Source organism: Dromaius novaehollandiae, chromosome 15, assembly GCF_036370855.1.
Source record: "Dromaius novaehollandiae isolate bDroNov1 chromosome 15, bDroNov1.hap1, whole genome shotgun sequence".
Lineage (NCBI taxonomy): Eukaryota > Metazoa > Chordata > Aves > Casuariiformes > Dromaiidae > Dromaius > Dromaius novaehollandiae.
In genome coordinates this window covers 651,969-673,434 of record NC_088112.1, presented here as the reverse complement: position 1 = coordinate 673,434, position 21,466 = coordinate 651,969, and the positions used below count along the sequence as shown (strand labels likewise).

At 39.7% G+C, this 21,466-nt stretch overlaps 1 protein-coding gene across 17 annotated transcripts in view; it reads left to right on the top strand.

Moving 5' to 3' along the window:
- ANKHD1 (ankyrin repeat and KH domain containing 1) overlaps positions 1 to 21,466 on the top strand; it is a 126,278-nt gene that overhangs the window by 83,807 nt on the left and 21,005 nt on the right. For all 17 annotated transcript variants that reach the window (XM_064520708.1, XM_064520710.1, XM_064520705.1 and 14 more), the window contains 12 exons: positions 6,854 to 6,999; positions 7,154 to 7,265; positions 8,139 to 8,284; positions 11,856 to 11,998; positions 12,821 to 13,034; positions 14,449 to 14,624; positions 15,276 to 15,438; positions 16,661 to 16,756; positions 17,222 to 17,338; positions 18,464 to 18,638; positions 19,021 to 19,477; positions 19,929 to 20,006. In XM_064520708.1, coding sequence (XP_064376778.1) covers positions 6,854 to 6,999; positions 7,154 to 7,265; positions 8,139 to 8,284; positions 11,856 to 11,998; positions 12,821 to 13,034; positions 14,449 to 14,624; positions 15,276 to 15,438; positions 16,661 to 16,756; positions 17,222 to 17,338; positions 18,464 to 18,638; positions 19,021 to 19,477; positions 19,929 to 20,006 — 2,023 coding nt within the window. The remainder of the gene's footprint in view (positions 1 to 6,853; positions 7,000 to 7,153; positions 7,266 to 8,138; positions 8,285 to 11,855; positions 11,999 to 12,820; positions 13,035 to 14,448; positions 14,625 to 15,275; positions 15,439 to 16,660; positions 16,757 to 17,221; positions 17,339 to 18,463; positions 18,639 to 19,020; positions 19,478 to 19,928; positions 20,007 to 21,466) is intronic.

Genomic DNA, 21,466 nt, shown 5'->3' with positions numbered 1-21,466 from the left:
TGCAAAACGTAGTCAACAAGGGCTAAATCTTTGGAGTAGTTGTTGTTGTTAACAATTTAATGCATCTGGCATAAGACCATGTAGCATGTAGTCTTGCTTCAGACATCTTACCAAAAACCTCGTAACTGACTTGTCAGAGGTTGCGTACTTGGTAGTATAACCCTTTGACAAAATTCACTTTGTCCTTCCATTTCCTGATAACAGGAGAAAATGAAATAAACTAAAATATGTGCTGTATGATGGGGAAAAAAAACTGGAAGCAAGCTGAAACTCCCCTTTATCTTATGATTAAAAACCCATTGAATGGAGTTGTTTTAAATGTAGGGTCTTTATAAATACCCTACCTGTTATTGGTTAGTTTTACAAAACTCTTTACTGTTTTTGTAACTAACGCAAGCCAGTTTTTGCTAAGAAATGAGGTTTACTAGTTTCAAAATCCATAGAAATTGCATACTCCTGTAAAATTGTTAGAAATTGCGTGTTTGCAGAAAGGCAACCCAAAGAAAATTCAGCTTCCCTGATTCCAGAGGTTACTGCAAAAAGGAATTGATTTTGCTTTAATGAAATGTATTTTCTTCTGAAATTCATAGATTTGTTTCACTTCCTAAAAATTATTGAGAGATTTGGATACTTTACTCAATTTTTTTTTTAAGAACCCTCCTGTGGTAAAAGAATGACCTCTTTGTAAACCATAATCCTAAATCTCAAATTTATGTAGGGTTTCCAAATGAACTGTAAAGCTACCTCACTTTATATCCACTCCGAACTCTTTGATCTGTGTTTAAAATGCACCTGCATTTTATGCACAGATTTGCCCATTAGTCCTCAATTTTGTAAAATTTTAGCAATAGAAATGTGTTCTGACAACTGGTTTTTGCACGCGTCCTACAGACGCTGGATAAAATTGTTCAGGGCTCTCTCTGGTGTGTGGAAAGTCTGTCCCTCTGAGAGAGAACAGGAGTCTGCTCTAGTGAGGGAATTTGTGTCTGAAATATCTCCCTTGATTACAGTATCACTGGTGGAGCCACATCCCTGGTGGTAAGTGTTGAGACCCTTCATGTAGAAGCGGCACGAACATTTCTATTCTTGTTGTGTTTCAGTTTATATCAGGTCTGCTTTAGAAGAACAGAAATGTTAAATCAGTTTTTGCCCCCTGCCTTGAAATATTTTTTTGTTACTGCTCTTACCAGGGGCAGCGTAAAAGCGGCAAGCTTTCCAAAGCTTCAGTTTAGACTGGCTGTCAGCAAGAGCATCGTTACATTTCTACAAAACCTCAAATTTTTAGTTTTCTGAATAATTTAACTCTAAGCGTGTATATAAATACAGTGGTTATCTTGCCGGTCTGCTGGCATAATTCGTCAGCTGAAAGAGTTGCGACTAGGAATCAAAGTGGTCCATGCGAGGATGCAGCGTGCTGGAAACCTCGCTGGCAGGCAGAGCCCCCTCTTTCATAAAGCTGCCCAGCCTGCATGTGCGAGCTGTGCAGAAGTTCAGAAAGTCGGATGAAACCTTAAAAATGAAGCTTCTTTCATGCCAAAACACTATGATTATACTGTAATTTATTTAGATATGTTAAAGCAAAAACCCTGTAACCGATTCCTGGTCACTTTGAATGTGTGGCTTACTATAGTCAAAATTTTAATCAGGTCTATTAAAGAGGTGTAGAGTTGGTACAGTTTATTAGCGTAAATATAAGGGAAAATAATAAATCATTTTGGATCGCATCTTTTGATAAGAGCAAATCTTTTGGACCTAATTTTCATGACTCAGTACAAATTTGGTTTCCTAAAGTGTTTCATATTGTATACTTGAAACTTTTTCAGTTGACACTGTGCATTTACCTGTGCAGATTTCTATCTGAGTTAAAGCTTCCTTGCTGTTTTTAAGATACTCAAGATGAGGATTTTTTTTTTCTAGGTTTTGTCTCTGTTATGGAATATTTTTGTTCCTGTTTTGTTCTGCTTAGCTGGTGTTTTCAGTGTAGGAGGTAGCATTTCTGTATGCTTCTGTCTGGCTCTCCTTCTCAGAGTTCTGGTTTGTAGCCTGCAATTCCAGATGTGTTGTAAGAAACTTCACTGAATTTTAGTTGGTTCTGAAGTTCTGGTTCCAGTTGGTTGTAGAGAACAGTAATATTTTAAGGTAATGATTTTAAAGGTGACTTCTGAATTACTGGTTTTAGGATTGTTGTTGACACTTGTCACTAGGATAATCTGGAGTGAGAAACGGTGATTTGTAAAATGAGATGTAGTAATGTACAAAGGCCTGTGTACTGTAACATGTTGCTTAAAAGTTGTGTGGATCCAACTCCTCTATCAAAAAGTGAAACTGGGAAAGACTCAAAGCAGAATGATTGCTTGGTCACAAAAATGGATTAAATTGTTTTCTTTGTCCTGAAAATATCCAGTTCCTTTAAGGAAGCGAGAACTGAAATATAGTCATAAATAGTCATAAATACACACGTTCGCAGCATAACAATTGTTATGTAAATTTGGTTTCAGACTGCAGCTGTGATATCATCCAGAAGCTGTTTGCTCAAGTTTCTGTAAATACCTTGAGAGTTGCACTTAGATAAAATTGCTAGGTTCTTGCACTCATTTATTTCTACTCATGTCTCCTGCGATATTTTTTTCATGAGATTGGGAAATAGTCATCCGTGTCTTTGGAGATTTGTCTTAAACTTTACTTTAATTTAAAGAAAGTCTCTGAAAAATTGTGAGCTTTTCATAAAGTTGGAAAACTGGATTTTGTTGTTATATCATTTAAAGGTTAGATTTACTGTAGATTTTTTTTAGTTTAAGAGTCTTCTGGATATTTAAGTCTGCAGAAGCATCCTAAACCTGTGTCACAAAATAAATATAATAAAAAGATTTATGGTGCACATGGCAAAAATTGAATAGGTTGTGCCTGGCTATGGATTTGTTTATTCGTATCCTTTGTGTTGAAAAGATAAAATGTGTATTCAGTAGGAAGTAACTCCATTTTGAAAACAAATACCCAAATTTGATTTTTGTGTCACTGTAGAGCTCATTTATCTGATTGCCTAGGGCCATATGATTTTTTTTTTTCCTGTTTTAGATAGAATTTGTGTCAATCGGATTGAATCCTGCAAATTTCTTCAAAGGTCACTTGAACATCTGCTGAATTTCAACATTTCAAACCAATTATCTGGCTCTTATGGTGGCATGAGGGTTTCAGAACTGCACCAATGCCATTAAAATAATTCTGAAAAAAACTGAATCTTAGTTTTTGTGAAAAGCCAAAACACGACCTGTTTTCCCCTGATGGCAGAAATCAGTTAGCGTACCCAAAGGAAATCTTTTTTTTCCTTGGTCTGGCTTATGCTTGCCTTGGTTTTCTTTCCATTCCATCTTGGAGAGATGCATGATGGTGATGTTGCTACAGAGATATATAATCCCCCAGACTCTGTGAGCTTGTGAGGTTAAAAACAAACAAACAAAAGAAAACCCATAGTGGCTGTAATCTGGAAAAGGAGGAGTAGTCCTGCTTCTGGACTGCTGTTGGAGAAAGTCATCTGCTAAGAACGCTTCCCTCTGTTATCTGAGGGATTAAATTTCTCTAGTCCTTTGAAATTCTGCCCTGTGACGTTCAGAGATGACAAATGTGATTTTCCCGTTGAGTGTTTGTTTTGTAGCCTCCAAATTAGTCCTTCCTCTTGAAACGAGGTAATTTGTCACAGCGCTGTTGTCGAAGTTGAAGCCTTTCCGGTTGCCTCTCGAGCCACCGGGCTGCACGGTTGCAGTTGGTTTTCCATCAGTGCCAGCTCTTGAGGCCAAAGCAGTTGCTGTGACCTGGCGTGGGTATGCTAGTGTTGCCGCTCGGGAAGACTGCGCTCCAGCTTTTACTATTGGAAATATCCTTTGCTAAAAAACAGTCATTTGAAAGATGGCACACACCACAGGAAACCTGGGGTCAAATTGCTGAACTCATTCCTAGAGACTCCTAACAAGGGCTCCGTATTAGCTAAGTGCCCCTTGCAATGGGGAAAAGAAATGGAGAGGTTGTGCTCTCATTTTTTCTGAAAGAATGTATTCAGTCGGGGGAATGACACAATCTTCCAGAAGGATTTTTGTAAGATCAGTAGCTGACCTACATTTCATGACAGCGTCTTATAAACCAGCACCAGAGCCTGGTAAATGGGTCCATCCACTTTCAGCTCATTCTGATTTCATGCATATGTTTGTGGAGATGTTTTGGAAACTTTGTTCCATGATGATCTTTGAGTTGAAAAAAAAATCCATATATTGTTGTGGTACTTTGCTTTTTCACTAAATGAAATTGGCTTTATGAAGCTTTCAGACATGTACTGTACAGAGTACAAATTATATTGATGTTTCCATGGGGGCCAGCTTTCAAGCTTGACTACCATTCTAAGGAAGTAAAAATGACACTTAAAAACAAAACTGCAATTTTGTAGGCACAGAGTAGTTAAGAGCAGATTATATTGTAGGACTACTAGTTCTTAGATTTTATTTCAAAGCAGCGTTTGGAGTATCGTTAATGTACAGAGTTTAACTGTGCTTCGGCTCCCTTTGTTCTCTCTCACCTTTGGCATGATTGTTAATGTGCAAGTAAAGTGCTTTAACACACATTCATGGGCTTCAAGCATGTGATGAATATCTAAAGTACGCAAGAAAAATGCTGTGACATATTTGGTCATGGCTGTAAAATGTAGAGAATGTAGTGGATTTGTTGAATCTATAATGGTGACATTGAATGTATTCCATTAAGAAGTTTTGAAATAGCTGGGTCTATCTTTGTTTACTTTCTCTTGCTTTATATGTATGTAGTATGTACACACGCGCGCGCGTACACACACACACGCGTAAGATGTGAAATCATTGAGCCAGTATCTTCCTTGAGGAAGGATTAGTTTGATTTAAAGTAAAATCAGTCATTAACAGGGTGATTTGGTGTCTTGTATTTTGGAAGGAATAATCATTAGAAATCCACTTAGTATTTTGCACTTTAGTGCTTTGAGCAAGAAAATAAGTGCATTATATTAATTAATCCTCCTCTGTTGCTGAGACATGCAAGTGGTAATACATAGCAAGCAGATGAAGTTTGGGAGCTTTTACATTTGAAATGCCTAATACATACCTGACCTGTTCATGAAGCTCATGATACAAAGCAAATGTCAACTCTGTATCCAGATATAATAATACGGTCTTGCTTTAATGCAATAGCCAGATTTTAATGCATGCTTTTGACCGTGCACCCAGAAAAATGCTGTATATTAAAATGGCTTTTACAAAATACAAGTGAAAAGTGCCATTTCTAAAGTTTGTGTCCACCTCCTCAAGATTTTGTAGACCTGTCTGTCCCATCTAAAACTTGCTCCAACCTGTTCGCCCTTTTTCACACTTAGGCAGTCGTGTATGGGTAGGCTTAATTAGCGGTGTTGCCTCACGTTGAGGATTTTTCTAAGACTTTTCCCTATACACTGTTTTCCTCTGAGTAATCGCTGATGAGTAATCGCTGATGTGTAATTTGTTAGTGATATCACTGAAGCTGAATTGTTTAATCACGGCTATTGGGAAAACTTCATGAAGATTTCTCTTTAAATTCAAATCTGCATATCTCTCACCCTTCATCTTCTCTCACCGCTTGAAACACTTGAACAAAAGCAAAATACTGCCACTGCTTATTTCTTACCTACCGTTGTTAATGTTCTCTATCAGTTGCTTATTTCAGGAATACTGCAACACTCTACATCTTCTGGGTTAATTAGAACTAATTAAATGTTATGTCTAACGAGACTGCCCAGTGTAGAAGTTTGGCCTGTCAGCTCTGGAACTTGCTTGTCAAATATGGCTCTTACGTTAGCGTGGCTCACCATTAAGTAGCATTAGGGGAGTTAGTGCCTAGTTTCCGTAGTGGAAGGTCATCAGGAACCTTCCTGGCAGGGATTTGGGGTCGAGGGCCCTCAGTGTGCGTGGGTTCCCCTCAAATCCTTTCACTGTGTTATGGAGCCGGGCTGAGATCTTGGCCCTGCAGTACATACACACAGAGGGGTTTCTCTGCTTGTTCTGTTTGGGTGTCTCAATCTTTACATTTAAAACCAGTTGAATAAAATCTCATTCTCAATTACTGAATTCTGGTTGAATTGTGTTTAAAAAAATAAATACCTGAAATAAAGACTCACTGCCAAGCTACTTGTGTAGCTAAGCTGAGGTGCATCTTCACGAGGAAATTTTGCAGCTCTTTTTTGAAAGGCTATGTTTGATCAGAATAAATTTTAGGGAGCACAAACAGTTCTTCAGTTTGCTTATTCCTGTTGATTGCCACCTCCTTCCTGTTTCTCTTCCCCCCTTCTTGGGTTTTTAACTCTGAGACACAATTAAGGAGTAAGTGGCTGTTACTCTTCTTCCGTTGAAAACTTTATATGGAAATGTAGCGTGCACTAACCTTTACACGAAATACTTCTGAGTTCCTGAATGATGCTTTGTTTCCAAACATTAGGATTGCATTTTAATGATCAATTACTTACTTGCTTAGAATGAGCATATAACTGAAATCTAACAGAGACAGTTACAATTTTAGAAGGATGACTAATAATTTTTGTAAATCATAATCTTCATAATGTTTACAAACTAATAAAAATATTTTCCTAACTTTACACAGTTTGGAGATACTTTCATTATTTAACTGCTGGAAAGATCCTTTGTGTGAGATACTAACTTGTTTGTTTTTTAGGAATGCTTGTTTTGTCCCCTCCTCTCCCTCCCTCCCATATATTTTTATATTAGACTGTTACAGTTTTATGGGACTAAATCTTTCTCAGATAAATTTGGAATCGCTAAGAGGGGATTAATAATCCGATGTTACTTTTCAGCTGTGAATAGCAGAGTGCCCAGCGGCTCCACCAGTTCCTCGCACACTACGGAATCCCCCACGCCTGAGCCGTGTTCCCAGGCCCCGAGCAACGTGCCGTCGCAGTCGGTGCTCCCCATGTACCCTTCCGTTGACATTGATGCGCATGTGAGTAATTTCACATTAGCGTTGAATTGATTTGCTTTCTGATCAATTCTGAAAGGGGGGGAAAAAATGAATCTAGTACTATGTTAAAAATCAACTTTGCTTAGAATGTTTTTAATTGCTGAATATCTGTTTCTTTTTCTTCCCAACCATGAAGACTGAAAGTAATCACGACACTGCTCTGACCCTTGCATGTGCGGGTGGTCACGAAGAACTTGTATCTGTACTGATAGCACGTGGTGCCAATATTGAACACAGAGACAAGAAGGGTAAGCTACAATAGTAAAGTAGTTTGACCTTGAAGTACAATATGGAACAGCAAGTTTCAAATGGGGATTTAGCATCCTTTGCTTCAGAAAATGACTGAGCATGCAGAAATGTAAAATTGCATTTTTCCACTTCATGTAGAAATGTTGGTCGTAAAAAGCAAGTGATACTGCATGGCCTTCTAGCTTCGTTTTAAAAGGAAGTGTGTCTCTCTGAGTAGTCTTAATGTTAATAAGATTTGTTAAAATATGGACCACTTCCTCCTTACGATTCACCCTACACAAAAGATTTTGGCATTCTAAATAGAGTGGCTAATTGGTGTAAATCTCAAATCTTGGCTGCCAAAGCTAACTCAGAATAGTTTGTTGTCAGGTTGCATATCATGTCTTTCACAGTAGTTAAATTCAGCAAAATCTCAAATCTATTAGAGTTGTGAGAGACCAAAACAACCTTGACTTTTTTTTTTCCTCTAGAGCTGACATTTTACCATGGGAAGTTGCACAGTGCAGATGTGTTCATTTTGTTAAATGTTAGAGCTTTATTACATAGGAATTAATTGGAAAGCTGTGATCTGTCTAAAGAGATGAGTTGTCAGAACCTAGTCCGGCGAAAACCCTGTTTTGTGGCTGAGTGTTTAGATTTTCTTGAAGTTCTTTAATTAGATGTGGCAAGAGTCAACGCCTAGATGTACCAGGCTCACATGATGGCTGGGAGAAGGTCTGAGGTTTCCTGCAATTCTGACCTATAGGAGGAAACAAACATTCTGAGGAAGACATGTCTAATCAACCTAATTCACTGTAAATTTGTGCATTTCTGCCAGTGAGTAGTTCTGAGTTTCTCCAGATTGCTTTTAATGTCATCTTCTGTTATATTAGGTTTTACACCTTTGATTCTGGCTGCAACTGCTGGACATGTTGGTGTAGTGGAAATTCTTCTAGACAAGGGTGGGGATATAGAAGCACAGTCTGAGCGCACAAAGGATACTCCACTTTCATTGGCCTGCTCCGGTGGACGCCAGGAGGTACGGACAGACATCGTACTGTGTTTGAATGTGTTTGAATTGTTTTTTGTAAGCTACAGGATTTTTGGTGGTAGAATAAATCATCCTTTTTTCAAGAAGGCTTCTAAACTTCATAAATTTAACTAGTTTTAGCCTTTTTCTTCTCCCAAGAGAAAGGGCTGTGTCTGTGTCTATAATGTATAATACACACATACATCTAATATTAAAAAAAAAAAAACACACGCGTGCGCATGCACACACACACATATTTTCCCCCTTGGTTATCCCAGTTTTGTTAGCAAACTGTTATAACTTGTGGTCATTCTCCTGTCCTTGTTTTCTTACAAGATAAGTACTTTTGTGAGGGAGGAAGAGAAATTAATGAATAAGTTTGTTCATTGGACACTTCCACTGTGCATCCTCCCAATGTCAAAACTAACGCAGCCAGTGCAGGCACAGAAAGACGTAAACTAGAATTTTGTGTGTGCAGGACAGTGCTAATATGCAGGGCTGACAGATACAGATTAACGGTGAACATGCCCTGCATTATAAGGGCACATTGTATTATTCTTTAAAGGGTATTTCAGTTTTCTATTAGGGCAGTTTTTTGTTTTGTTTATGGTTTTTTGTTTTGTTTTGTTTGTTTTTGGTCCAAACAACATTTGTTAGATCCTTCTTACTTAAGTTGCGGGCAGACTAGCTTAGAAGACACCATGGGAATGGCAAAGGATTCTGTGCCAAATAAGCGAGTGATAAGTTTTGGAATTTTTAAGGATTCAGATAGATAAAATTGGAAGATACCTGCTTTGAGTTTTGAATTGCGGTTCTTTAACGCTAAAAGTGCTGCTCACAAATAAAAAAAAGACTTATGCAGCCCATGATGACATTAGTTATTACATTACTTTTTAAATTACTACATGAATGAAGAAAGAAGGGGCTCCTGGCAAAATTCAAACATAATAAGAAAGTATGGAGAAAGTGGAAGCAGGCACAGATAGCCTAGGTGGGATATAGGAATGTTGTCTGAGTATGCAGAGATGAAACTAGGAAGGCCAAGGCCCATCAAGAGCTCAGTCTGGCGAGGGATGTCAAGGGCAACAAGAAGGGCTTCTATAAATACATCTGTAACAGAAGGAAGAGTAGGGGAAATGTGGGCCTGCTGCTGAATGGGGTGGGTGTCCCAGTGACAAAGGACACAGAAAAGGCACAGATAGTATGTTGCCTCAGTCTTTACGAGAAAGATTGGCCCTCTGGAATCCCAGGCCCTGGAGACCAGGGAGAAGGTCTGGAGAAAGGAAGACTTTGCCTTGGTGGAGGAGGATCAGGTTAGGGATCTCTTAAGCAAACTGGAGATGCACAAGTCCATGGGCCCTGCTGGGATGCACCCACAAGTGCTGAGGAAGCTGGTGGATGTCAATGCAAGGCCTCTCTCCGTCCTCTTTGAAAGGCCATGGTGATCAGGAGAGGTGCCTGAGGCCTGGAAGAAAGCAAATGTCACTCCAGCCTTCAAAAAGGGCAAGAAGGAGGACCCAGGGAACCAGCGGCCAATGAGCCTCACCTTCATCCCTGGAAAGGTGATTGAGCAGCTAATGCTGGAAACCATTTTCAAGCAAATGAAAGGTGATTGGGAGCAGTGAGCATGGGCTGACAAAGGGGAAATCCTGCTTAACCAACCTGATGGTCTTCTGTGGTGGAAGGACTGTCTGGGTAGATGAGGGGAGAGCAGTGGCTGTTGTCTGTCTTGACTTCAGTAAGGCTTTTGGCACTGTCTCCCCTAACATCCTCATAGGCAAGCTGCAAGCTGAGGCAGTATGGGCTAGGTGAGCAGGCAGGGAGGTGGACTGAGAACTGGCCGAATGGCAGAGCTCAGAGGGTTGTGATTAGTGGCACAAAGCCTAGCTGGAGGTCTGCAGCTAGCGATGTAGCCCAGGGGTCAATACTGGGTCCAATCCTGTTCATCTTGTTCATCAATGACCTGGATGAAGGAACAGAGTGCACCCTCAGCAAGTGTGCTGAGGATACAGAAGTGGGAGGAGCGGCTGATACACCAGAGGGCTGTGCTGCCATTCAGAGGGACCTTGACAGACTGGGAAGATGGGCAGAGAGGAGCCCCATGAAGTTCAATAAAGGGAAGTGCGGAGTCCCACACCAGGGGAGGAGTAACCCCATGTAGAGCAGGACCTGGGAGTCCTGGTGCACAGCTGGTTGACCATGGGCCTGCAATGTGTCCTTGTGGCCAAGAAGGCCAATGGCATCCTGGGCTGCATGAGGAAGAGCATTGGCAGCAGGTCGAGGGAGGTGATGCTTCCCCTTTAGTCAGCCCTGGTGAGGCCACAGCTGGAGTCCTGGGTCCAGTTCTGGGCTCCCCAGTAGAAGGGAGAGATGGAGCTACTGGAGTGAGTCCAGAGAAGGTCTACTAAGATGCTCTAAGGGGCTAGAGCATCTCTCATGTGAGGAAAGGCTGAGAGAGCTGTGACTGTTCAGCCTAGAGAGAAGACTGAGGTGGAGGGGGAGCTTATGAATGTGTTTAAATATCTGAAGGGAGGGTGTAAAGAGGACGGGGTCAGACTCTTTTCAGTGGCATCCAGTGACAGGATGAGAGGCAATGGGCACAAATGGAATCACAGGAAGTTCCTTCTGAACAGAAGGGAAACCTGTTTTCCTGTGAAGGTGACTGAGGACTGGAACAGGTTGCCCAGAGAGGCTGTGGAGTCTGCATCCTTGGAGCTATTCAGAAGTCATCTGGACAGGGTCCTGTGCAGTGTGCTGTAGGTGACCTTGCTTGAGAAGGGGGTTTGGACTAGATGATCTTTAAACTTCCCTTCCAACCTCAATTGTTCTCTGATTCTGTGATATTTAAGTCTTTTGCTCTTTCTCTTTTTTTTCTTTTTCCTTTTTTCTCGTCCCTTATGCTAGTGTCTGCCTCTTATGTTCCTGGCTTAGCAACTTGTAGAGGAACTTTTTTTTTTCTAGCTTAAAAGCAACCACCCCATCTTCTTGGCAGTAAAATGAGATACACTGAAGTGCAGTGCCACACCAGAAACGTTTCGATTTTTTTCCCCTTCTGTTTCTCTTAAGGCAATTTCCGCTCAGTGGAGAGAAGTGCTTCCCCTTGCTGCTTTGGTTACTGTCAGTTGGTCTATGTGTTTTGTTGGAAAGACTGTGTAGCACAGGTGGTCAAACTTGGCTCAGGTATCATTTGAATTAAAGGTGTGGGAACTACTGCAAGAGATGCTGAAACAGTGCGAGACACATGGAAGTGGGACATATTCCCCCTTTTTCTAACTTATATTCACAGGAGGAGCTTCACTTTAAAGCCTTGCATTTTTGATTAGATAAAATAACCCTTTTGGAAGACAAGTGCTACTACAACCCACACAGATTAGCTGATGAACAGATTAGTTGCTAGTCTGCACAGCGCATATGTAAAAGTAAAGTTTCTACAGGAAAACAGATATCCTCTTTGCTTATGTATTGACTGTGGAAACTGGTAGCATGCTGGAAGGTTCGAATGTGTGATAAGTCTTTCACTTTCTGGATAATAGCTAAGGCCACAGCACATCTTTTAACATGTTGTATGCTGTCTTTTCAGGTGGTTGATCTGCTGTTGGCCCGAGGAGCAAATAAAGAACATAGGAATGTGTCTGACTATACACCATTAAGCCTTGCTGCCTCTGGTGGATATGTCAATATCATCAAGATTCTCCTTAATGCTGGAGCAGAAATCAATTCAAGGTAACATGTTCTGTGCATCAGATTAACTGCAGTGTTAGGACAGATATTCTGGTTTTGAACATATAGTGAAATATATTCTGCAAGCTTCAGTGCTTTTGGACCTCCTTGCAGCCTTTCTACATTGCTCCCATTATCCTTTGTGTTCATGGTAACTCAATCAATGCTTTAAGTTGCTTTTTAACTGCCACAGACAAACTGCTGCAGACAAACTTCATTTCTCTCATATCTAAGTTTTAAGTGATAATATGCTTTGCAAGCCTATTCTTTTCCTCTCTCTTTGCCAACATTCTGGGATCTAGAAGTCCAACACTTTTCCAGTGGAACTAAAAGGAACTGGCCAAAGCTCACAGGGCAGCTCTGTGTATTTGTTGGAATATTTCTTTTTCAGTAAGAGGAACAAAATTATATGGCTGAGTCTCTTAAGCACCCTCTTTATTCGTTATAGGAAAGCTAACATTTGTTCTTTCCCTAGAAGTTTAAACTGTGGCTGTATCTTAGAAGTACCTTTTTCTAAATCAGATGCAGCCTCAAGTTTAATGTATGTTGCTTAATGTGTATGTGTGCTTCAGCCACCTGAACTTCTAAAAGCTGAAACATATTTTTCTTGTGTATAAATTGCAATTTTCTACTGCATGTAGTTACTCTGCTGGTTTCTGACAATCAGCTCAGAATTGCTAGTATTTTAGGTAAGTGTCAATATTTGTATATATTGTATGTTTCTTTCTGGCTTACAATAAAACATTTTGTTCTTCTCGGATAGTCTTGCATTTTACAGAGCATTCATCTGGTTCTGGGAACTGTGGTTTGTTTCTTTCTCTTTAGGACTGGGAGTAAGCTAGGTATTTCTCCTCTGATGTTGGCCGCTATGAATGGCCATGTACCTGCAGTGAAACTGTTGCTTGACATGGGTTCTGATATCAACGCCCAAATTGAGACCAATCGGAATACAGCCCTCACCCTGGCCTGTTTCCAAGGCCGCGCAGAGGTGGTCAGTCTGCTTCTGGACAGGAAGGCCAATGTTGAACATAGGGCTAAGGTAAGCACAGGGGTCACCTTTCCTTATGACTTATTTTTAAGTGCATTTTTCCAAGAGTTGTCGAGTTTCTTGAAATTTTCTTACTATTCTTTGAGCCCTGTTGGCTCTGTCTTCAGTGGTTCAAAAGCAAATGAATAGTGATGGAGCCAGACGTTTGACAGGTGGGGGTGGTTTTCTCATTGTTATTGGGGGGGGATTTTGTTTTGTTGTTTTCTTTAAAGGTGTTTGACCACTTCTCCTTGCCAGTGAAAAAAGTGTTTTACTAAAAACCTCCTTGCCCCTATTGATGTGCAAGTTTCAAGGTTATGCCTAACAGCTCGTAGAGCTGGGGATTATGCATACCTCATTTCATTTACTACAGAGTAAGAAAATTAGAGGACTTGTTAAACGTTCCAAAATAAGCTTTTTAAAAAATATAAGTAGCAGTGATGATGGTTAATTGTTTGTGTTGGGGAAGGATGACTAGGCCTTCTGAGTTAAAAATGAAACTTACCTTGGTTGACTCTTGCTCAGTAGGGCCAAGAAACTTTTCAAGTGTAAGGTTGACATGTTCATTAATAGAAAAGATATATGCATATTTATATATGAGTCAAGTTCAGAAAGAAAGGGAGCAATACTTTTACGCCAGTGATTGTCAGATACACCAGACTGCTTCATCAGCATCAACACAAGTAGTGCATTCAAACCCTGGTCTGCTAGATATAAAACTGTGGTATTAACATGGAACCCATGGCTTCAGAGATGCAGAAAGTCACAGTATTGAAATGCTCTGCCGGTCCCATCCTTTGGTACTCTGGGACAGCTTTGTGTCTCTTGCCATAAAACGAGCCTAAAGCTAGTGTAGAGAGCCAGATTGATTTCCTCAGCACAGAGGAATTTTGGGTAACTCCTAATGCTGCTGAAATAATTTCTATGCCTATCTACCCCACCTGCTTCTCCTGTGGCTGCAGAAAAAGGGAGATGGATAAAAGGCAGCTCTCAAATGGTCAGTTGGGCATGTTAGCAGCTGGTGTAAGTTTATTTAGCTGTCTGGCCTAACAACTAGGTTGGTCCCAGGTTAGTCTCAGTGCTGAGGAAGGCTGGAGAAAGATTCTAAAGCCAGGTTTTAGGCCCTTTTTGTATAAACAGGTGTGTCGGCATCTGGATCTGTACTTACCTCCGTTTTAGAGATTCTTCGTAAACTTTGTTTTTGTTGCTCAGACTGGTATTTGGTAGTACTTAAGTTATCAGTTTAGGCTGATGTAAATCAAAGCCCAGGAGGATGTTTTTTGAGAAAGATGCTTGAAGTTAGACTTTTAAAGTACATATAAGCAGCTAAATAAAATATCTGATTTACGTGTATAGAAATCCTTAATGGTTTATCCAAAGTCATTTATACAGACTTCACAATGTGCAACTCATTCTTTTTGCACAGACTGGTCTTACACCTCTGATGGAAGCTGCTTCAGGAGGATATGCAGAGGTTGGAAGAGTTCTCCTTGATAAAGGAGCAGATGTTAATGCTCCGCCTGTGCCTTCCTCAAGAGATACAGCTTTAACAATTGCAGCAGATAAGGGTCACTACAAGTTCTGTGAGCTCCTGATTAATCGGTAAATTATTTCTTCTCATTAGTAGCATGCTCATTCTGTAGCTGTATTTTTCTGTGGTAAGGATGCCTTTGTTTGCATTGTCGTGTACATGTGAGAGCAAAGAGAATGGGGAACTTTTGAAGTAGGGTCATCTGTTCCCTATGCCAGTATTATCCTGGAGAATCCTGCAACCCCAGTGTTAATGAAGCTAAGCAGACAGCTGGGACCAGAGGTAAGCAAACTGTCTGGCTGTGCTGACTATGTAGTAATCCAACAATTCCTACATGAGCAGAGCCTGGAAATAGCTCTGGAGCTATTCAAGTGTAACCCTGTGTGCAGCTAAAATCTCAAGGGGCTTCTTTGCACTTTGAGTAGTCACAAAGCTAAAGATTAGTTAAAAACTCTTTATTAGCTCGTTGCCTAACTGATGCAGAAGGCTAAGTTAGGTGAGTGTTCATAGCTGTGAAATGAGAGTAGTGAAGGTTTAAATTGTCTTTGTTTTATTATGTTACTTAAAAAGCAGATCTCAGGGCCAGAATTTCTACATCTACATACTAGATTTCAGTGTTTGAAGTTGCATGTTCAATTGTAGTTGATCTTTCATGATCTTACTTTCTGATTTCCATCATTACTGATACCTTATTTTACTCAATTACACTTGTACTGCTTTAGAGGAGCGCATATCGATGTTCGTAACAAGAAAGGAAATACACCTCTTTGGCTGGCAGCTAATGGTGGTCACTATGATGTAGTGCAGTTGCTTGTGCAAGCAGGAGCAGATGTGGATGCAGCAGATAATCGGAAAATTACACCTCTTATGTCAGCGTTTCGCAAGGTGGGAGAACACCCTGATTATATGTTTCAATGTTTAATGTGTTTGAAATGGAACTTCTCATTTTGTTTTAAATCTAAATGTTTAGTCTTGGAAGAATGAAGTATAACACACCAAAATTACTATTTTAATAAAATGCCTGCTTTAAAGTAATCATCTGCAGATCTCAGACCCTCTCTAGAGAAGAGCTAAAATGCACTTCACAAATATCTGGTTTTTGAGATGTGAAAAGCTTTGTTTCATAAAACATGCTAATTCTCTCTATGGTTATGCAATGTCTAAAACATTTCACTGTTCTAGCTCTTGAGATTATCATATTCCCCTCTAAATTCTTGCAGATTACACAACTTGTTCCCAGTTGGGTTTTAGAGACAGACACTGTACCAGTCTGTAATAAGCTGTCCTAATTCCTTTGTTGTGCTCCTGTTCCACTGTTCCTAGGTTCAGACCCCATGTCTAATGTCTTGCTGTCTGTACTAGACTTTGTATTGTTGGCTTTTCTTGTTATTGCCTTTTCGTCTTAGCAGTAGGAACATTAGTTTGTAATGGTTTCATCAGTTAAGTTTCTGGAAGCAAGGAGCACAGCTGTAGTAGAGGAACGTTTAACAGCAGTTGCTTTATACTTAAAATGTCAAATAAAAGTACAGATTTTTGACAAACATCAATGCTGAGCATTCCACTATTGTCCCTCCATTGCTTTCGAATAGCTTCAGAAGCAGCAGATAGGTATTATGTGTGTGTGTGGTTGCACAGTGCACCCCATCAAGGAGGGGATCCAGTGGCAGAAGAACGTATACTCACGGGATAACAGTCAGCTGGCTCAGTCCCTTAATCAGACTCACCTTGTGAGTGAGCAAACTATGTTAGCTCAGTGGAGTAGTGATAAGGTGAGTATGGGTGACAGGCAGGGTCTAAAGAGAGCCTAAGCTGCTGGCATTAAAAATGCGAAGAGCTGACTGTGCCCTCAGGCCTGGTTTGATCCTTGTATTTTAAAATAATAAATTTATGTTTAGGAGAGCCCATCTTTGCCGCCAGTATGTTCAACAGTAAACACACTGTCAGCACTGAACAAAGTAATCACCTCTCATCCCCAAAGCAATTTAGCAGAAACATTCTGGCTTCTTTTTAGTTTTTACACTGAACTAACAGATATCAAACTTATGTTTTAATGATGAGTGCCAGCAGTTGCATACAAAAGAGATGAGAATTTTCTTTGCTATTCCAGGGGCATGTGAAAGTAGTTCAGTTCCTGGTGAAAGAAGTAAACCAGTTTCCTTCGGATATTGAATGCATGCGGTACATAGCGACTATAACTGACAAGGTGAGTTAACTCTGGGAAAAGACCCAGTTCACTATTTCTGTTAAAAATATACATGTGAAAATCTTAAGTATTCAAAACTGAATGTTCCATGTCTAGCTTCTCAGTTTTGTATGTGTTTCCTTTTAAATATGGTTTAGTTTTTAGGTTTAGTTTTTAGGTTTAGTTTTTAGGTTTAGTTTTTAGGTTTAGTTTTTAGGTTTAGTTTTTAGGTTTAGTTTTTAGGTTTAGTTTTTAGGTTTAGTTTTTAGGTTTAGTTTTTAGGTTTAGTTTTTAGGTTTAGTTTTTAGGTTTAGTTTTTAGGTTTAGTTTTTAGGTTTAGTTTTTAGGTTTAGTTTTTAGGTTTAGTTTTTAGGTTTAGTTTTTAGGTTTATGAATACAGGGAAATCAATCTCATGTTTGTAGAGGAAGCCTCAGTCCTTAATTTCAGTTTTACAGATGTTTTAGTAAGAAAAGTTTGCGTTCCAGGACCTGTTGAAGAAGTGTCACCAGTGTGTGGAGACGATTGTGAAAGCTAAAGACCAGCAGGCTGCAGAAGCAAATAAGAATGCAACTATCCTGCTGAAGGAGCTAGACCTGGAAAAAGTGAGTGGGAATTGCTGTTGTAGTGTAACACTTCAAACTACATCTAAATCTGTAGGCTGTATTGATGTCTCTGTTTCTTGGGGCAGTAGTCTTCATGCTGTGACTGTATTTGCTTTCCTTCCTCTAATATGTAAAAAGCAACATGAATACTGAGGGTGGCAAATCAGAACTGATCTTTGCCTTTAGCTGTTCCATTGTTCTTTTTAGGAAAGCTTGGATTTGGGCTTGGTGATGGTTACCTTAGGTTGCAGCTCTCTTGCATTACTTTGAGCACAGAAAATAAGTCTGACTAAGAGAGATCTTCAGTCTGTCATTTGATACGTGGTATGCTATATATTGTGTAAGGTGTAGTCCGGAAGTTTTCCGTGAGCTTGTGCTCGGTTTTACAAAGGAAAACCTACCAGCTGTCAGATGAGCTAAATGGAGTTTAGCAAATAGTGGGAAAGTCAACTTGTCCTTCACTTGAGATGCTGATAAGTGTCCCAGATTAATGCTGAAACCCCTTAAGCGTTCTTAATGGGATCGCTAAATGGAGGCTTTTATAATTCTTGATAAACAATTCATATGATAATTTAATAGAGACAGAAGTTTTGGCCAGATTCCATATTTATTAAATTTTCCAGGTTGCTGACTTGTTAAACACCTATCAGTTGCTATGCAAAGCTACAGCATAGCAAAGTTGGCATGGCTTATCCCTCATACTGACAACAAGTGGTTAAAATATCTGTGTTTATTCCGTGAAATACCCTGGGAGATTTTTTGAGTGAATGCTAACATTGTTACAGAAATATTGATCAGGTTATTAAATATTTTTGAGAAAGGACTGAGATAATGAGAGGTTTTTGCTACTTCCTTGCAAAATTATGTATTTATAATACCTCTATTGTTCTGGTTGTATTCTGTTGTCATTCCTTAGAAGTTTTGGAGACCAGCTGGTCCCATTGTTCTATAATGTCTATCCAGTTTCTGCATAATGATTCAGTATGTGACAAAGTCATCCTTGTTCATCCTGCTCTCCTCTCCTTGCTCCCTTCCCCCAGATTCCTGGAGAAAATCTGAATTATAAGTATAACTTGGTCTTTGTTTGTGAAAATGTTTAAGTATGGATATTTTTCTCCTACATAGTCAAGAGAGGAGAGCAGAAAACAAGCTCTTGCAGCTAAAAGGGAGAAGAGAAAGGAAAAGAGAAAGAAGAAGAAAGAAGAACAAAAAAGAAAACAAGAAGAAGATGAAGAAAACAAGCCTAAAGAAACTTTAGAGCTGCAAGAAGATGATGATGAAGAAGAAAATGACGATGAAGGTAAAGAACATGTACTTTCATGAAAAATGTAGTTGTGTCGTTGTGCTTTTTTTTCCCCTCCCCCCCTTTTTTTCCTGTTTTTGGAAGCTGTCTTTTCTGATATTCTGACATTGTTGCGCAGCTTCTGTCCTGGTTCTTCCCCCTGCTGTCAGAAACTTGGGTGGGCAGTTGCCAACATTTGTGGTAAAACTGCTTTGTTCACTTTTTTCCCCCCTGTTCCCAAAGCAAAACCGTCTTGTTCTTGGATGATTTATGGCTGAATCTGGGGCTGATAGTCTGACAGCTGAGCAAGGAGTGTAACTTGAACTATAGTGTGTTCAGTCAGGGGCACTTATTTTTATATTTTGTGATTCTGACTTGATATCAACTGTTTTTCTTTCAGTGGAACAAGAAGTTCCTATAGAGCCTCCTAGTGCAACCACTACAACAACAATTGGAATCTCTGCAACATCGACTACTTTCACAAATGCCTTTGGGAAGAAGAGAGCTAACGTGGTGACTACACCCAGCACAAACAGAAAAAATAAGAAAAACAAAACAAAAGAGACTCCTCAGAACATGCAGATAATTTTGCCAGATCAGCATATATCTCTAGCACAGCAAAAAGCAGATAAAAATAAAATAAATGGAGAGCCAAGAGGTGGTGGTGCAGGTGGGAATAGTGATTCAGATAACTTGGATAGCACAGACTGCAATAGCGAAAGTAGCAGTGGAGGTAAAAGCCAGGAGTTAAACTTCACAATGGATACAAATTCCTCTGGTGAGAGGCGCTATGCCTCATTGCTTATCCCCGCTCAGGAAGAAAAAACAAGCGCATCAGCTTCAAAAACCCCGACAAGGTGAGACCTCAGTGGTGTTTCCCTGTTTCACAGTGTTTGTCTGTGCCAGTGTAAATTTTTTTTTTTTTTTTTTAAGCTTAAGCTTTACACCAGCTGGTATATTCCCAAAATCTTGAGAGACCGAGAGTTTGCTTTATTTGCATAGCTATTAAATAATACTGTTAACTTTATTGAATGCACCTGTTTAAAAAGCTAAAGATAGGATTTTGGCATTGCTGGCCATTTTTAAATACTACTTTAGCAAAACATTCAGATTCTATCTCTGCACTGCTTAAGTACTTATATCTAATTGTTAACTATATTAGAATAGATTTTAAAGTGAATGTGATGGGAATATATAAAGTAAATGTCAGCTTTATTTATAATCTATTTAGAGAAGTAGTTTGGTTATCTCGTGATTGTTTTATGGTTTCATCATAATTCATTTGAGTATCAATCTCTTTGTTTTAAGGAGGGAGGAGATTGATGACTCTGAGCATTTCGCCTGTCAGGTTGACGGCCAGTTTGATTTAACCTTGTCCAGCCAGAGGTGAGCGTCAAAAGAACTCAATGACTGTACAGTAGCCACATGAAATGAGTTGGAAGATCATTCAATGGCTAATGAAGGAGCTAATATCCACTCTAATACTGGTTTCTGAATAGGTTCATTGGTCTGAACCGGAAAGTTTAGGTTCTTTCCAAATCTGTAGTCCTGACTAAGAAGTTCTGCTCTAATTTGTACATACAAGTAGTATTAGTCTGAACCACCACCCACAAAAAAAAAGAAGAAAAAGAAATTGAAGGTTTGGGAGTGGGGCTGTGTTGATTTGCAGGACACTTGGCTGACTAAGAATGTAAATATGAGATCAAAAAGAGCAGCAAGCAAGTGGGGGGACTCTGGCAATAGCCAGGCTTATTGGAATAGTTGGGTGGGAGTGGGGAGAGCTGCATTCTGAGCTTTTCTAGTGCCTCTTCCCACTGCGTCCACCCCACCCCAGATTAAAATTGGGTGCCAAATGAGTAGACTTGGCAGCCCTTGTGGTGGTGGTTCTGGATTACTTTTAAGAGTGTTAGAAATGGGGTTTTCTCCATGTTCCGTTTTATGAACTTCAGTTGTTTCTGCCTAGATCTCACCTGAGGTCTCCTAGAAAAGCCTCTGGAATTCTGCAAGGCCCACTATAGCAGGATTAACTAACTGCGTGCTTCTGTCTCCTTATATTGAAGAAAGGAGCAAATGCTTCTGTTAGATAAACATACACCTAAGAGACGTGACTGTAAATACCAAAATGGGACTAGTGTAGTTTATTAATTTCTGCAGATGCTCTTTGGCTTTTGCCCTAGGCAGGCTTTTTCTGAAAACTGTTTCTAAACTTGCTCTTCCTGAATTCTTTTTCTCTTTGGACACTGACATGGCAGTGACAAGGTTATTGCAATTGAAATAAAAACTCAGACTTCATAATGATGCTTTTCTAAAAGCTTCCCTAGACATTTTCGGGCAAAGCAAGAGAAAAAGCGGGGGGGGGGGGGGAAGCTTTTTAGCTTTTCAGCTTTTCCTCTGCAATTGATATTCCACAATGAACTTCATTGTTTTCTCTTTCATATGCGTTATCTCGTTCCATTTGCCTCGACCTTATAGTTATCTGAGGGCACCTAAAAGATCTGTGTGGAACTTTTGAGTGACCTGGTCAGGTGTTTTATCACAGGGTTAAAACTTACTAAGGTGAGAAGGAAAAAATGCTGCCATTGTGAAAAGTGTATTGTTAAAATGTTGCTTTTCACATTGTCAGTACATTTGGATTACTTAAATATGCATAGATCTCTGGTTTGTGTAAAGTGCAGTATAAACAAATGGGCTGCAAGAAGACAGAATGAACAAAACGTAGAGAGGAATAAAATGGATGAATAACTTGTACAGTAAAGAGGAAGAGTGATGCTTTGTATGATGATATCTATTTGAAGCATGAGGGTTCTTAGTTAAATTTTCCTGCTATACCATAGATTTGCTGAGCC